We start from the raw sequence: 17,968 nt of genomic DNA on the forward strand, positions 1-17,968 counted from the left end.
TCATTCATTCAAAACGATCTATATATCGCCCTAGGCAATTTACTACCGATTGAGTTGTGCCGGAAGTATGAGTGACCCCTTCCAAATCTCCTGGGTCCCCCGGACCGCGAAAACGATTTTATACAATATGTACGTACATCGCGCACAATACACAAAGCTGCCTCGCGACATTTGGCCAGTCGTGACCCAGTCTTCAAAGTTATCGCTTCTCGGCCTTTTGGCTAAGATGAAAGTGTAGTCTTCAAAGTTCAGCCACCTCGCGAGCAGTTGCCTAATTGGCATTGTTTTCAGTGCGCTGCCTTGCGACAGTTGGCCAATTGTCACTGTTTTCAGTGCGCTGCCTCACGACAGTTGCCCATACGGCGTTGCTTTATATGCCCTCCTCCGAGTAACGTTTGCAGATCTTGTGGAAAGGTGAGTGGTGGGCTCCCCCAAGTGAGCCTCAGTGCTCGGTTGAGCCCTTGCTGCCTTGCCATTGTTGCCGGCCGGCGCTGGGGCCAGCCAATGGGTCTTTGGGTGGTGTGCTCCCAGGTGAGTCCACATTGCTCGGTTGGACCCTTACAGGCTTATAGGCATGGCAAATTCTCCCGTTCCTGCTCTATTTTCTCTGTTCTTTGTGACTCGCTCTGCTCAGCTATGTGTGTACCGTCTCTGTCCCGTTCCTGAGTTGTTCACTCCTCCTCGGCTGCTGTGGTTCTACAACCACCTGGATGGTGCGGTCTTTCTTATTATGAAGCTGCTCTACATTATTTTTGATTATGGGTATACAGATATGAGTTTTCCGGGTGCGACTTATACGCCGGAGTGGTGACCCTGGTGCGGCCCTCGTCGCTGTAGTTGTTTATCATTATGTTGGCCTCCGAACAGAGAGAAGTTGGGCTTCATCCTCGTCCTATACTATCGAGCTAGATCCGCGTCTGTTCGAATGGCAGATCAACCCATCGGGTTCATAAAACGAGTAGTTCTTTAGACCTACTACTACTACTACTAAACCATACATGCACCTCGTCCATACTCCACTGCGCAACTTCTAACGAGTCGGTACATGTTGGAATGTGCGTGTCCGCGTTGTGAACTGTTGTTGTTAAGCTTGTTTCTGTGTAATGCTTGTTATAGTGCTGCCACCTGCCTCCTATATTTCGAACTACGAGGGAAGTGTAATGACTGAAGATTTTACTGTTGCGCGCAGGCCTTTTGCTGTCTGTGGCGAGACTTTTTAACGGGGGGAGATCGGCTTGCATTCGCACCTCGAAGTTGGGAAAGCTCTTTAGAATGTCAATAATGGGAGCCGCTCATCTAACATGAGGTGATAGAATCGGTCGGTGCGATAATATTTGCCCGATACATGGAAAAGGCGTCAAAGCATATTGAAATCGGCGTGGTATATTGAAGTAGTTTTTACGAAAAAAATAAATCAAAGTGTTTATATATAACTCCCAAGTGACATATGAACTAATCATGCAAGTGACAGGATGGAGGGAGAGTTCACGAAGCCTTTCCCAAAATTTTAAGGTGGTTTTTACAGTTAGTAAAGGCGTTATTGAATTCCAGAGCTGATTCTTCCGTTTGAAAGTAGCAACAGTGGAAGTCGATTGTGTGTGGAAAGTTCTCGTTCTCTCCTCCATTATCAATCGACGTAAGTGTCTGATCCTCCAGAAGAACCATTTGTACTACCGGGCGGTTATTTTTCAAGGTGTGGTCACTTTTTTACGAACGACAGGAGTATTGACATCATTTATTTTATCGATATGATCGCGTCGATTAAGTGAGCCATCACGACCGATCATTTTATCAAGATGAAAAAGAAAAGTAGCTCGAATGGGCCAGTCGGGGCTCGATTATATCAACGTAGAACTGCTATTAAGTGGCCTTTTACTAATAATATGACCGGCTATAAAAATATACTTCGTAGTTACATAAATTTTTTGGACGTTTTTTTTTTCGTTCCCCGCTTTCTTTCTTGGCCTGCCCACGAGAACATACTACAGCAGTGGTTCTCAAACCTGAGGCCGTATGGCCTCCTTGCGGCCCTGGGATATTCTGGGGGGGGGGGAGGTCTACGGGTGAAAATTAGGTGAAAAAGGAGCCACGAAGGTAGTTAGGGCCGCAGATAGATGTGAAAAAAAATATCTGCTGTGAAGAAAATAGATCCTTCAAATGAAGAATAATGAAAACAGCTGCTTTCAGAATCCAGCAGAGTCTCATACAATATAGATCATCTCAATGCACGGGCCCATCCGGGCATTACCCGTGGGCCTCATGCCTACATAGAAGGCCTAGACGATGAGATCTGGTATGGTACTATGATCTTCATAATTAGGCAAATATATTAACTGTTACTTAATGCTAAGTATGGGGGTCCCGAACACCAATTTGCCCTGGGACTTCCGATGTTGAGACGGTCCTTCATATAACCCCCCCCCCCCCCCCAAGAAAGAAGCTCATAGAATTCTGTGAGGCAGTAGGAGATCAGGGTGATGTGTCGGGGGGGGGACGATTTTTTGTGTAGGTTCGTTGGATCATCCCGTATTTTAAGAAACAGGCCAATTTCTCTATTTAAATTACGGGAAAGGGTGATTCCCCCTAACCCCCCCTTAGGATCCATCGCCTCTGGCCCAGGGGTCCAGATCAACTTCATTCATAAAATTTTTGTTCATTATAAATTTTCAGTTTTGACTACATTTAATTCAATAAGTAAAAAGGATCTCGTTCTCCTGGATGAAGGTAAAAGGAGCCCTGGATAGGGGGTGGGGAAGGGAAGGCTAAGCCACGAGAAGATTAACTGGTCCAAAGGGGGAGCCCATGGGCTAAAAAAAGGTTGTGAAACACTGTACTACGGTATTAAATTGAATTCATAAAGGAAAGCGATACTTTCTAGTTTCTGCTCAACCTTTTTTGGGTAGTGCAATAGTGCATGCATTAGTTTGAAAACATGCCTCGGGCCACTTGAGTTATCTGCAAATGTGTTCACCAACTACTTGAGTTATCTGAAAATGCACCGAGGGCAATTTAAGCGATCTGGAATTGCGCTACGAGTCACTTAAATTATATCAAAATATGCCAAAGGCCACCTGAGTGATCTATGAAAATGCCGCTTGGATGAACTGTAAATGTGTCGCGGGCCGCTCACATGAATTATAAATGTGCCGTGGGCCGCTCACATGAATTATAAATGTGTCGTGGGCCACTTCATTGGTTTGAAAACATAATCAGGGCCATTTGAGTTATTTGTCAATGTGCCTCGAGCCATTTGAGACATATAGAAAGATGCCACACACCACTTGAGACATCTTGAAAGATGCCACAGGCCACTTGAGATACATAGAAAGATGACATAGGACACTTCAGATATCTAGAAAGATGCCACAGGTCCTTTGAGACATCTAGAAAGATGCCACATGCCACTTGAGACATCTTGAAAGATGCCACAGGCCACTTGAGATACATAGAAAGATGCCACAGGCCACTTGAGATACATAGAAAGATGATATAGGACACTTCATATATCTAGAAAGATGCCACAGGTCCTTTGAGACATCTAGAAAGATGCCACAGGTCCTTTGAGACATCTAGAAAGATGCCACAGGTCCTTTGAGACATCTAGAAAGATGCCACAGGTCCTTTGAGACATCTAGAAAGATGCCACATGCCACTTGAGACATCTTGAAAGATGCCACAGGCCACTTGAGATACATAGAAAGATGATATAGGACACTTCATATATCTAGAAAGATGCCACAGGTCCTTTGAGACATCTAGAAAGATGCCACAGGTCCTTTGAGACATCTAGAAAGATGCCACAGGTCCTTTGAGACATCTAGAAAGATGCCACAGGTCCTTTGAGACATCTAGAAAGATGCCACATGCCACTTGAGACATCTTGAAAGATGCCACAGGCCACTTGAGATACATAGAAAGATGCCACAGGCCACTTGAGATACATAGAAAGATGCCACAGGCCACTTGAGATACATAGAAAGATGATATAGGACACTTCATATATCTAGAAAGATGCCACAGGTCCTTTGAGACATCTAGAAAGATGCCACAGGTCCTTTGAGACATCTGAAAGATACCACAGGCCACTTCAGTTATCTGGAAATTTGCCTCGAGTCACTCAGGTGATCTGAAAATGTGCTGCGGGCAATTTAAGTGACCTGGAAAAGCGCTTTTCGAGTCACTTAAATGACCTGAAAATATGCCGAAAGTCACTCGAGTGATTTTTTTTTTTAAATTTGAAAATTTGACTCTGGTGCTTCTTCTAGAGTCCAGCACCCGGATTTGCGGCTCTGGTTACAAAGAACACGGCATCATAAATACAGCTGTTCACTGCAAATGCTATGCTTCTGGTGAGAGCCAAGTTTCATGAATGAACCAACAGCACCGCGTCTGATTCAGGAAATTATCTTCCCGCCCCCCTCCATCAAATATAATCAGACCTCTAATTATCCGACTCAAATAACAATAATCTCGTCCCGTCGAAAAGAAAAAAAATAATCTCAAATGCTTCCAACTATTCAATTAAGCCATTAGCAGGGGAACGAGCAAATTACCAGCAGATACGGGATACTTCTCATTGCTTGCGGGTAACACATCAATACTTAATATCTACCATAATATATACATCCTTGAACCACAAAGCACACATACTCTGTCTCGTGCTCATTCTTCTGCGCCAAGCGATCACTAAATTACTCGGTTTATTCCGCCGAGATGAGCTTTCGTTTAGACAATGTCCGATTTCGGAATGAATTTCATTACTTTTCTATAGTCATTTCCTATTCCTCTCGCGGATGGGGTGTGAGGAAACCTCGCCAAAGCCCCACCATCAATTATTCTAGCGCTAATTCGTACGTATGGCTCAGAGCTATTGCGGCCGTGGGGTCCCATGCAGTTGGTTCATAATAGCCATCAAGAGTTGTGAGAAAATCCATAAATTAGTATTATAGTGCGATGTTGTTTTTGTATTTTATTGTGTTTCTTGGCGATTTCCTTTTTTCCCCACTCGCTCCCTCTGTGTCTTTTTCCTGTTTTTCCTTTATACATATATATATATCTCTGCCTGATGGTCATCGAGAGTAGTACTCACCGCACGCTACATTAGTGAGATTGGCGTCAAGCCAGTTAAGTGTCCAAGACGGAGTGTTCGGTTTTCCCAAAAAGTCTTGCCCATTTTTTTTCTTTCCCGTCTTCTGTAGTTTCCCACCCACTGTGTGACTTGAGGAATTATTAAGTCACGCCTGATGACCCATTTTTAATGGCGGCCGTGTACCCATGGTAACAGTTGCTGTGTGTATTCGAGTGAACATGTGTTGCTGGGTGGACACTGTTCTCGTGAATGTGTAATGCGTCGCTCTCTTCTCCGTAACACCGTGGTGTGGTCCAGTTCTTTTTTTTTTAAATGTGAATGACCCTGTGTGTGTGTGAGTGTGTACTTTTTTTGTTAATGGAGTAAAAAAGGGAGGGAGAGAGAGAGAGAAGAGGTGAAGAGAAGCAGAAGAATAAGAGTGAAATTCTTTTGCTCCACTGAAGAAAGAAATGTGCTTGTTGTCGCTACGCCATCGTCGTCGTCGTGGAACGGCTGTCATCCTACGGTCAGTGAGCTTGGTCTCGTCTCAAGCTGGATACGCCGGGCTGTGCAGTCGCCGTCCAGCAGCAGCCACCGCCTGCTCCCTTGTTTCTGGGGCAGCAGGGGACGGTGGTAGAACCGAATTTGGACGTCATGTAAGTTGAGATACCTGCATGTTATTTATATAGTATCACACGGACACACAAAAAGACGTCACAACGCCGTTCAATGCCCCTCCGCCTGTGTCTGCCGTTGACGAGACTGCCGTGTTTGCAGCTTCTTTCCTGCCTTGTAAGTTATAGTAGCTCGGCTCGCTTGACGTGGTTCGGTGTGCGATTCCGGGGAGAAACACGAGAAGGAAACTGCAAACACGCGGCAGCCTCGTCGATGGCAGACACTCGCACAGGACCCTGAACTGTGTTGTGTCGTTTTGCGTGTTTGTGATACGTGGTGGTATTGTTTGTTTTCGTGCGTGCGGCTTGTTTTTGTTTGGTGGATGGCGGTGGGGTCCCGTTAACTGTAAACGAAGACACAACGCTGTTCACTATCCAACGCGTGTCTGGCCGTCGACGAGCCTGCCGTGTTTGCAGTCTCCTTCTCGCGTTGTAGGCTTGCATAGTAATTCGCTCGACGTGGTTCGGTGTCGGATTTCGAACAGAAACATGAAGTAACACACGGCAGGTTTGTGCGACAGCAGACATACGCGTGGGATACTAAACTGTGTTGCGTCTTTTGTCATACGTGTGATGTTTGCAGCGCATTGTTTGTTGTTATATGACGTTTCATTTTTGTTCTGTTTGGTGGGGGGTCCTGATAAACGGAGTTTTTTTTCCCGTATTTGCAGTACAAGGCCCACATCACCATCACACCCCTAAAGCAAACAAAAAGACGCAACACAGTTCAGTGTCCTACGCGCGTCTGCCGGCCGTGTTTGCAGATTCTTTCCTGCGTTGTAGATTTGTAACTTATAGTAACTCGGTTGACATGGTTCCGTGTCAGATTCGGAAGAGGAACATGAAGGAAACTGCAAACACGGGCAGAATCGTCAATGGCAGACGCACGCACAGGATCCTGAACTGTGTTGTGTCTTTTTTGGGTGTTTGTGATAAATTGTGGCGTATTGTTTGTTTTTGTGCGGCGTGTTGTTTTGGTTTTGTTTAGTGGGGGGGGGGGGGGTCCCGATAACCGGATAACTATAAACACAAAGTTTTATAGTTATCAGGACCGAATTATAATGAATATATAACGAATTTTCCTGTTTATAGTATAGGTCCCACACAACAACATCACACACAGAAACAAACAAAAATACACAACACAGTTCAATATCCAACGCGTGTCTGCCGTGTTTGCAGCTTCCTTCTCGCGTTGTAGCCCTGTATAGCAGCTCGCTAGCAAAACCGGATTTCCCTACAGGCTAGATAGGCTGCAGCCTAATTCCCCAAAGGCCTCAAAAATTTCAAACAGTTATTTTTTGGATAAATTGTGCAAAGATCAAATTTTAACACAATTGAAGTAGGAAGTTCACTTTTTTGTTACCTCGCATCACAAATGTTCTGTTACTTTTACCCCTTGGTCAGTAGGAGTTGGACGTATAGCGGGCCCCGTTTCCTTCGATAGGCCCAGGCCTGATCAAACCTAAGTCCGGCCTTACTTGCTAGACATGGTTCGTTGTCGAATTCCGAAAAGAAACGTGCAGGAAGCTGCAAACACGGCAGGTATGACGATGGCAGACACACGCGTGGGATACTACTAAACCACACATGCACGTCGTCCAAATTCCTCTGCGGAACCTCTAACAAATTGGTACATGCTGGAATGTGCGTGTGCGTGTTATGAACCTGACGTGAAGTTTGTGTCTGTGTAATGTTTGTTGTGTGTGGTACGCGTGGGATGCTGTTGCGTATTGCTTGCTTTGTGTGGTGTTTCGTTTTGCTTGGCGGATGGCGGTGAGCCCTGATAACCATAAACGAAGTTTTTCCGTGCTATGATATAGGTTCCACAGCAATATTACACAGTGAAACAGACACAGAGGCACGACACCGTTCAGTATCCTATGCGTGTGTTTGCAGCTTCTTTCCTACGTTGCAGGCCCGAAAAGTATATCGCTTGGCGTGATTCGACCTCAAGCAAGCGAGATAATATACAAGACTACACCGCAAAAAGGGAGCCGATTCACGTCCAGCGGTCTCTCTTGTCACCAGCAGACACACGCGTCAAATTACTGAACTGTGTTGTGTCTTTTTGTGCGTGTGTGTGTGATGTTGAGCACTGTTTATTTTCGATCGACGCGTTGTTTTGGTTTCGTTCGGTGGGGATTTCGGGCTATTCTTTCACAGATTTTCGTTGAATCTGGCTTCTCTCTCATCAGGCTCACCGAATTTTTTCATCCTCTTGGAGAGGAGTCCAAACCGTCCGTAGATCGGCCATATCCGCAGAGCCGTCTCTACAGCACATCGTCGGTCCTGAAGCAAAATCTATAAAGGTCCTCTTCGCCAAGTATAGAGGAAAGGAACTTTGATAACCCTTTTCAACTTAGAATGCAACTTTAAATGCAGCCCAGAAACCCAAAATATCGGGATAGCTATTTCGGGTCAATCGGGTTATAATTTATTTAGCTTTTATATGATCCTCGAAAAATTTATTAAGTCTTTATATGGCCCTCGACCAATCAAAACGAGCAGTTTTTATATGACTCTTCGAAAAATGTATTCAGTTGCCCTTTCGTAAGGAAAGAGTGGCACACACACAAGAGATTTGTAATGTTGATATTGGCACGGGTTTTCAAAATGTCCTTCTTCACAGCTCTAAAGTAATGGTTCTCAACCTGCGATACGTGCACCCCTACAGATCTTCAACTTTTATTCAGTCGCGAGCACCACCTGTATCTATCATCAAAGGAAGAGCACCCTTACGGCAAGTTTGACACACGGTTGGCATGAAATCAAGACGATCTCAGTCTTTGAATGCAATTCGTAGAAGGTGTTAAATTTGATCGTTGACCAAGTGCTCACGAGCAGGAAATCGGGCACGAGCATCGAGCAATCCAGATGCTCCAGGGAGCACAGTGGTGGTCACGAGCAAATGGTTGAAGATACCTGCCCCCAAGAGGGACGTGGCGGATTATTCATCATTTTCTTCAGAATTCATGAGGAAATACTTACAGAACATTATTGAGATTGTTTCAGAAACTGAAAGCATTACTTTTAGAATTGATGGGAATTAATTAATTTATATTTCAATGAATAACGGTATAAAATATTAATTTCAGAACTAGTTAATTATGAATTAGGGGTCATTCAAGTATCACGTCAGCATCGATGGTGGGGGGGGGGGAAGGGTTTCCGATTTGCTGACTTTTGATGACAAGGGGGAGGTCCTTGATGCTTACGTCATCAACCACCCTTTAGGAAAATATGAAATATTCTTAATGGCATCTTATTCGGTGCTCCAAAAACGGGGAAGAAAACCTTTCGGTAGTTATTGGGCATCTGAACTAACACTCTCCGTATTGATAAGTCCCCTACAGAGCACTTTAATGATCTCTAAATGCTCTGGAAATGTGTCCGGGCCGCTTAAATGCTATGGAACTGTGCCACGCGTCACTGAAGTGACCCGTAATTATACCACGGATCACTTAAGTAATCTGGGAATGTTCCGCGGGTAATTTGAGCGATGTAGAACCACACTGTGGGGGCCGCTTAAGTGCTCAAAACTGTGCTACGTCACTCAAGGGATCTCTAAATGTGCCACGGATCGTTCAAGTGTTCTATAACTGTGTCGCGGGTTACTTACGCGATCTTTGAATGTGAAAGTGATCTTTGAGGCCTTCAGTGACCTAAGAATGTGCCACGGGCCACTTAAATGCTTAGGAATCGTGCCACGGGGTAATTTAAGCGATTTGTAAATGTGGCGCTTAGTTCATTTTTACAAAATTAGGTTTGAGGGGCGCAAGCCACATCAGATAACCTTCAGGGCCACATTTGGACCGAGTGTCAAGGGTTTACCACATAAATGGCTTAAAGGGTGGGACGCAATGAATTTCTTGAAGAGAAATTTTGAGTTCTTACCCTTCAAATAGCATTGAAATTAACACAGAAATCGATTATAATAACCATATATATATAAGTATTTTCTTTCGAAAATGTTTGCATTAAAAAAAAATTTTTTTTTCGTCTGGGGGGGGGGGGGGAGGTGCATGAGCCCCCTATCAATACCTTCTAAAGCAGAAGGTATTGATAGGGGCCTCACCTTGCTCTAGAAGGTGTTGCCCCTATCTTCCCTCCTTCCGCATACGTTTCTGATCCCACCAATATGCGTTAGGAGGCAGGGGGCAGTGATGACGAAATTTTGTTGACAAGGGGGGGGGGAAAGGAGGTGGTCAAAAATGGCTAATAATTTTCTTACGCAATACTTGAAAGGCCCCTTATTAATTGAAAGAAATAATTTCAGAATTTTGGATCCCGTTAAGATGCCACTGCTGTTAGTGTGTTAACGATCTTTGCGAATTACAGTACCATGATGAAAGAGAAATACCGACAATCATTGGTGGTTAATGATGGTGATTAGATGCCGCGACGTGATTGGATGTCAACAAAGTCACTGTGACTCATATTTTTGCTGCGTGTCATATAACCAATTAGTTTACACAACAATTAGAGTTTTCTTTTTCTCATTGGAAATATGTATGGTGGAGTCTTAAAGCAACGCCACCTAGAGAAGAAGGCCTCCGCACTAAGCTTGTGACGTTACTGAAGAAGGACGTCTCACCTATTGGATCTACAAAAAAGGGGGTAAAGGTGGCCCATGCGTCGGCCTGCTATATCTAATGGCTATAGGTGAGATAACTTTCTTCAGCGACGCAACGAGCTTCTCAAGGAGGCCTTTTTCTATAGGTGGCGTTGCTTAAGGCCGAAACACGCTACACTGATGGGTCTACATCAATGCGTGATTTCACGTCAGTGTAGCGTGTTTCGACCTTTAAGGTGCCTTCGCTCAATGCTGACGTAGCTTCTGTAGTGTGTAGCGGCCTCCGGTCACCTTAGTCAACACCAGCTTGTTGTTGTCTTAGTTATGTATGTCTTTAACGCGAGACGTGAAACAAAAGGTTATAAACGAGTGAAACAAAAAAAACAACCAGGGTCTCCTATCATCGAAGATGGTATCAGTATTAGGATTACAGCACTGGTCTTTTTTTTTTTTGTTATTCTGCAGGGGAGACACCGGCCATAACAGAGACGGTGACACGTTACCATCACTGAACAGCAACCCTGTCCTGCCAAAAGTTGAACGATACAGAGCTCCGTTGAGCGGTAAGTACGTCTCGTAACGATCAACATTTCCTCGCGTTACCCTTGGCCGAGCAGAGACGTCTTAAACGGGTGGTGCTCAGGACGCCCCCTTCCCCTCAAGGCTGGGTGCATAACGGTTAGGCGCACATCACAAGACAAGACAGCCTTAGAAATTAATTTGTTTTAGAAAACTTTAATTATAAACACCCTGCATGCCATATTTAACGGCCTCCCTCGTAAGTTTCCATTGCTGCTGGAAATGCTATATTTCTCAGTGTAGCCACAATCCTTAGCGAGCCATTAAAGAGCACAATCTCAGTCTTTCTTCTTGGGCATCGTATATTCAGCTTTGAAAAAACAAACAAACAAGCAACGCGATCCAATCACGTACTGTATATTTGAATCATGTGTTCTGCGTCAGACGAAAACTCATGTTACGTCCGTGTTTTAGATCCCAAAGGTTCGCCAACGAGGGATATCAGCCAAGTGAAGGGTTCTCCCAAGAAGAGGAAGATGCTACGGTTCACTGGTGAGTGTGAGGGGATATGCATCCCCTCATAAATATCTACGCTTTTATCGTCTGAAGTCTGTGTCCTTTTTTTAGAGTCGAGGCATTGTTTTCCCTCGAATTCCTAGAAAAATACTGGACAAATCGTTCTGGAATTTCGGCCATACATGGCCAATATTGATACTCACAATTCCAGTTATAATTTAGTCACGACTGCATTTAGGGGACTGACAAAAAAAAAAAATCAATCAGAACGAAAAGGTTTTTGATCAAATCTGTGTGATAAAAAACTGCAAATGATTTGTAACTTTCGCAAAACATTGTGCAATATCTGCGTGCAATTTCGTGAGAATAGCACGTATATTCACGAAGATATACAGAGGTTGATTAGTTCCCCATGTGCGAATGATTTTGAAAATAAAATTCACCTCGGAAAATCCATGCCTCCGCCAGCGATTGTGCTTTATGTGCCCACCGTGGCCCTCACATCCTGAAGCAGGGCCCCCTAGGCTGGGATCTTTTACGGGCCCCTTTATGATGAATTTATAGCGTGAAAAACCAAAAAAAAAATGATGAAAATCACCCCGGGCCCCCAGGCTGGAATTTTGTCAGCCATACCCTTGTGGGGGGGGGGGGCATGGTGTCCACCCTGTTCTCGAACAAATGGCACGACATCGTAATTTCCATTGAAGGAGACTTCTCTGACTTGTGGCAGGGGAATTCTGTCCCACTCTTTCTTGCGTCTTTTCCATAGACATCTAACTGTGCTCGGACACCGGTTCGCAAGTGCCCCTTTAAAAGCCACAAAAATCCATCGGACTTGCGTCTGGAGACCTGACGAATGGGATGACGTTGATTCTAGTGGATTTTTGCCATCTGTTAATAAAAAGCTCGTTAGTTAATAGTGTCCATGTGCACGTGAGCCTGGTTCGCGTCAGTTTCGTACAAGGCGGGTATGCATTTGGTGAGAATTGGTGTCATTACCGATTGATGGGAGCAGGCTGCATTAACTTTTGTATTTTTTCCCGATTTTCCGGATCATGATTTTCCCTCTGTACGAGTGTATCCTGCGCTGCCACCATGAATCCCTTTGGAAATGCTTCCTTTACATTGTCTAACCCATTCTGGTCGATCCTTACCACGGACAAGACGATAAGTGACGGATCGAATTTTATTGCTGTCGGAAAGGTAGGCTCAAGCTTCGTCTAGGAAAGCCACAAATTTCCGCTTGTTACCTGCCAGATGATTTTCGTTGCATTCCTTTTTCGTTCTTCTTCATGCCTATGGGTTAGCAGGTGTCCTTTCCGCACCTTCCGTGATTGCAATTTGCCTTTAATGAGTTGGGATATGGTTGCCTGGCTCGCTCCTACCCTCTTTTCTCGCCATGGTTTTCCTGTAGTGCCAAACGCCTGACGTGACTTTAGGACAGATTCGCTCCGGAACAGCCTTTGCGGGAGATTTCTTACACGGAATGTCCGAATCACTTCTCCGTCGAATGATGTTGTTAATCCCACCTTTTACTTACCGAAAGTCCATGATCCTTGCGCTGTTTTGTGATTGCACTGAAGCTGGGGAAAGTGTTACAACATAGCCTTCCCAAAAACGAATTTATTTTAGGCGCCATAGCTTCGCATTCAAAACTTGCAGTTCGAAAGAATGTCCTCACTCCACACATTCGAAAACACGAATGTTTTCCACTTGGCTCCCACGCGCCCTCTAACGACGACCTTCAAAGTTCGTTCACATGTAGGCTAATCAACCTCTGTAAATGTTTTTTTTTTTATAAAAATTCCAATTTTTGCATCGCATGTTTCTTTACATGTAACATGGAGAGTTTTTCAATCAATTGTTATGAACTTCACACAGAAAAGAAGAAATCTGGAACTATGTGCATTAGACACCACCACGTGTAGGAATTTAGAATTTGATAGCATCGAATCCCGTTTTAACGAATACCGTTATAGCGAAAATATCATTTTATAACGAACACTTTTCTTATCCCCCGCAAATAAGTTTACATAGTAACAATGCGAAAACCTGGAATTCCTTAATAACGAAATTTCATTTTAACGAAGGGATTTCTCGGACCTCTTGGAGTTCGTTATAACGGGATTCGACTGTACATAATGCAACTTATACAAAAGAAAAAAGAAGTCCAGTTGAATGTGACGTGAAAATTCAGAAAGGTATAGGTGATATCGTGAGCTGTAATTCAAGTTACTGGCTGAGATTAACCTGGATGATAACGGAATTTTTTCTGCAAATTTACATTTCGATTAGTTTATGTCAGAGGTTCTTAACCCTTTCTCAGCCGCGACCCAAAATCATCAGCGAGATCAGCGCTTAGCGACCCGTGAGACTTTTTCTTTCTTTTTCGAAATCAGTGAAACCAGTGACGCAGTGAGTGCATTTATAACGGGGCTGTAAGTGGATTTTTTCACGACCCATCTAGGAAGCCGCAGCGAATCAAGACTCGGTCGTGACTCATAGCTCAAGAACCCTCGTTGTAAGCGGATCAGTACGAACCCTCTCGGCAGATCCGTTTCAAATGAAGTTTAGGTCGTGATCTATATCCTGGTTATCAGTGAATTTTTGCGACCCATTTCGGAAGCTCCTGTGGATCCAGTCTGGGTCGTGGGCCCATGGCTCAAGATCTCCTGGATGTTAGCGGATTTGCACGACGCATCTCGGAAGCCCCTGCGTATCAAGTTTGGGTCGTGACCCCATAAGTCAAAAAGCCCTTTTGCCGTAAGTTGATTTCTACGACCTATCTCGGTAGCCCTCTGCTAACGAAATTCGGGTCGTCATCCATAGCTCTATAGCCGCCCTGAAGCTGATGTGCCAAGCTAGGGAAAACACAAACGCGATTATGTAACGCGTTTCTGCCGACGCGAAATGATCCAGTTCGGTTCACGTAGTGCAAAAAAAAAAAGCTTACCTCCTAGGGGAAAACCCCGCTTAACGGACACTTTTCTGATCCCCGTAGAATAGAGCTTTAATGTATTTCGCTCCCCCGTTTAGCGGACACTCTCGATAGTGTATTCAAGGCAAATTATAATAATAAATTGGTTTATACATATTTATCAGACTTTCCAACTTTATTTGGGAATTATGCATAATCGCCGGTGAAAGTAGATAAATGTAATCAAACTTTCTTTATCGATACGATTGGGGGGGGGGGGATTACGCACGGTGTGTATCCATAACCTTTACACACACAGTAACACATATACATTTTTACATTGAAATGTATAGGAAAAAAAATTTGACCGAACCCAAACGTCGTGTGAATGTGAAAAGTCGTATAAACGAGATTCCGCTGTACAGGGTCTTTATAATTAAGGTTCCACTTTGAAATGGCCATAAAAGGAAAACTAATGAACAAAATGCTATCAAACTTGATAACGCAATCGAATCCCGTTATAACGAACTCTAAGACACCAAAGAAATCACTTTCGTTACCAACGAAAAATTTCGTTATAAAGGAATTCCAGGCTTTTGAATTGTTCCTATGTAAACTTATCTGGGTGATTAAAAAAAAAACTGTTCGTGAAAAAGAGATTTTTCGCTATAACGGCATTCGTTAAAACGGGATTTCGACTGTAGTTTACAAGAGGTCATGGGATTCAGTTCCCCCCCCCCCAAAAAAAAAGAAAGAAGTTCAAAAACTCACCACCAGCAGGGGGAATGGCGCTGTGTGCAATATGGTTAAACGAAAATAAGACGTGAAGACATCGGCTAAAAACACTTTCAATCGTTTCTAAAACGAAACTGTTTGTGTGGGCGGGGGTATGCAAAAAATTGCAATGGCTTCATGGCTTATTTCTTCAGTACCATTTCACGGATGACCGAAATACAGTCGAATCCCGTTTTAACGAATACCGTTATAGCAAAAATCTCGTTTTAACGAACACTTTTCTAATCCTCCAGATAAGTTCACATAAGAATAGAATGCAAAGACTGGGTTTCCTTTATATAACGAAAAATTGTCGAGAACGCAGTAATGCGATTTAACTTACTTTCAGGAAAATGATGGACGCCATATTGAACATGCTTCATATAACACGTTTTAGAAACGATTACAAACATTTTAAACCGATGTCTTCATGTCTTATTTCGTTTAACAATATTGCATGCAGCGCCATTCCCCGCTGGTGGTGAGTTTTTGAACTTATTTTGGGGGAGGGGAAATTGAATCCCATGACCTCTTGTAAACTACAGTCGAAATCCCGTTTTAACGAATGCCGTTATAGCGAAAAATCTCTTTTTCACGAACAGTTTTTTTTTTAATCACCCAGATAAGTTTACATAGGAACAATTCAAAAGCCTGGAATTCCTTTATAACGAAATTTTTCGTTGGTAACGAAAGCGATTTCTCTGGTGTCTTGGAGTTCGTTATAACGGGATTCGATTGCGTTATCAAGTTTGATAGCATTTTGTTCATTAGTTTTCCTTTTCATGGCCATTTCAAAAGTGGAACTTCAATTATAAAGACCCTGTATATCGTACCTCACCGTTAGCGGGCAAAGTTATTGGGTTCCCAAGGGGATGTCCGTTATCGAGAGCGATTCTACTGTATTCTCACGAAATTGCACACAGGCATTGCACAATGTTGCTAAAATATTCTGTGAAAATTACAAATCATTCGAATTTTTTTTATTGTCGGTCCCCCCCCCCCCTCACAGATGCATTCGTCACAATGGAAATGGTGAGTCACGTGACCGAAATTTCAGAATGACTTGCTCACTGTTGTTCTAAACTCCAAAAACGACACCGACTTTTGGAAACATAGTATTGCGTACGATTAATCGCCAAATTATGATTGTTTTGTCCGCCCCCCGCCCCTAATAGGTGTCCAGAGCCGACACCAGTCGCCGACCCGCTCGCTGAAACCGATCGACAGCGACAAGCTGACCGCGGCCAAGAAGACCAACAGGAAGATCCTCGAGCGCGCCGACCACCTCAAGACCTACAGCCAGTCCAAGAAGGAGCTGGCCCTGCTGTTCCAGCACAAAGTGATCTGGGAGCAGGAGTACATGCACCTGAAGTACCTCGAGGACAAGCTCCAGAGGGAGGTCTACAACCACCTGACGATATTCGGCCAGCTGAACGAGGACAGCGACATCTTCCTGTCCGATAACATCAACTTCATACTCGAGATCGAGGAGGAGCGAGCCTACTTCAGGGAGAACGTCGTCGATCCACTCTGGTTCATCAGGTAATTAATGTGGGTGTGAGTCACTCGCTTGGTCATTTTCGCTCAGCCATACAGTTACTCACATTCTCATACGATCACTCACTTGGCCATTCATACGGTCACGCATTAGGCCGTTCATACGGACACTTATTGGATCACTCATATGGTCACTCACTGACTCAATTGCACATTTACTTGGTCACTCACACAACTGCACACTTGGTCACTCACTCAACTGCACACTTACTTTGTCACTCACTACATTCAATCACTCACTCATACAGTCACTCACTTTTGATGATCATTCATTTTACCATAGTCACTAACACTTGCTCATACGATCACTCACTTGGTCACTCATACGGCCAATAAACTGCGTACTTACGTAATTAACCTGCTTGGCGAAAAAAAATATTAACTGATACCCGTTTGGCAATAAATTGGCTCGATGGCGATAACCATACAAATAGCCCTGGCGCTGATTATGGTTTACGGAAACTTTGTTAACGGCATTTCACCCCTAGCACGTTTCGTCCCAGGTACATTTCGACTCGGACATATCGCCTGCCCTGACCGTATGAGCGACTAAAGTGAGTGACCAAGTATCCCTTGCAACTATTTTAGTTATTTATTTATTCAATATTGTTTGGCCGAGGCCTATACAAGAGGATTCGGAAATGATGCAGTGATAGTAGTAAAACTATCTACGATCTTATGAGTGACCAAGTAAAGGACTTCATGAGTGACTAAAGGAGTGAACGTAGGAGTGATCAAGTGATTGACTAAGTGAATTGGAAATTCAGCCCCCGGATATTTTCACATCGACATTTCGTCCCTTGTGTAAATTGTTTTGTGAGTTATGTCCTGAATGTTGTCCTTATGTCACTCAACCATACAGTCACTCACATTCTCATACGGTCTCTCACTTAGTCATTCATACGGTCACTCATTCGGCCATTCATACGGGCACTCACTGGGTCACTGACTCACTCAGTTGCACACTTACCTGGTCACTCATACAGTCACTCACTTGATCATTCATTTTACCAGTCGCTCACACTTACTCATACAATCACTCCCTTGGTCGCTTAAACGGGCACTTGCACCCTCATTTGGTCATTCATACAGTCACCGACTCACGCATATGGTTCACTTACATCTTAAGCTTTGAATCTAGCGGAGCCGGGAACCTGAAGTTATAAATGGAGCGAAGGCAGGCATCTTCAGCTGTCAATGAAGCCGAGGCAGACACCTTCAGCGGCGAAAATAGCTGAGGCAGGCACTGATCCAGGGCGACGTGTCGAGGGAGCCGACTCATTGTGTGTAAATTCATTGGACCATTTATCCATAATCAAATTTCCCCTTAATATAAGTATATTCGGCTTTTCTCTCTTCCTGCTCTG

The 17,968-nt window shown here is 44.0% G+C and overlaps 1 protein-coding gene across 1 annotated transcript in view; it reads left to right on the top strand.

The window, feature by feature from the left end:
- Window positions 1-5,608: 5,608 nt before the first annotated feature.
- LOC149068082 (coiled-coil domain-containing protein 148-like) overlaps window positions 5,609-17,968 on the top strand; it is a 28,026-nt gene continuing 15,666 nt past the window's right edge. The window contains exons 1-4 of the mRNA XM_089251778.1: window positions 5,609-5,724; window positions 10,784-10,881; window positions 11,312-11,389; window positions 16,220-16,586. Of these exons, the coding sequence (XP_089107904.1) occupies window positions 5,723-5,724; window positions 10,784-10,881; window positions 11,312-11,389; window positions 16,220-16,586 (545 nt within the window). The 5' untranslated portion in view covers window positions 5,609-5,722. The remainder of the gene's footprint in view (window positions 5,725-10,783; window positions 10,882-11,311; window positions 11,390-16,219; window positions 16,587-17,968) is intronic.

Source organism: Pholcus phalangioides, unplaced genomic scaffold, assembly GCF_987345545.1.
Source record: "Pholcus phalangioides strain wild (caught in Gottingen) unplaced genomic scaffold, Ppha-v1.0 ptg000027l_1, whole genome shotgun sequence".
NCBI classification, from domain to species: Eukaryota; Metazoa; Arthropoda; class Arachnida; order Araneae; family Pholcidae; genus Pholcus; species Pholcus phalangioides.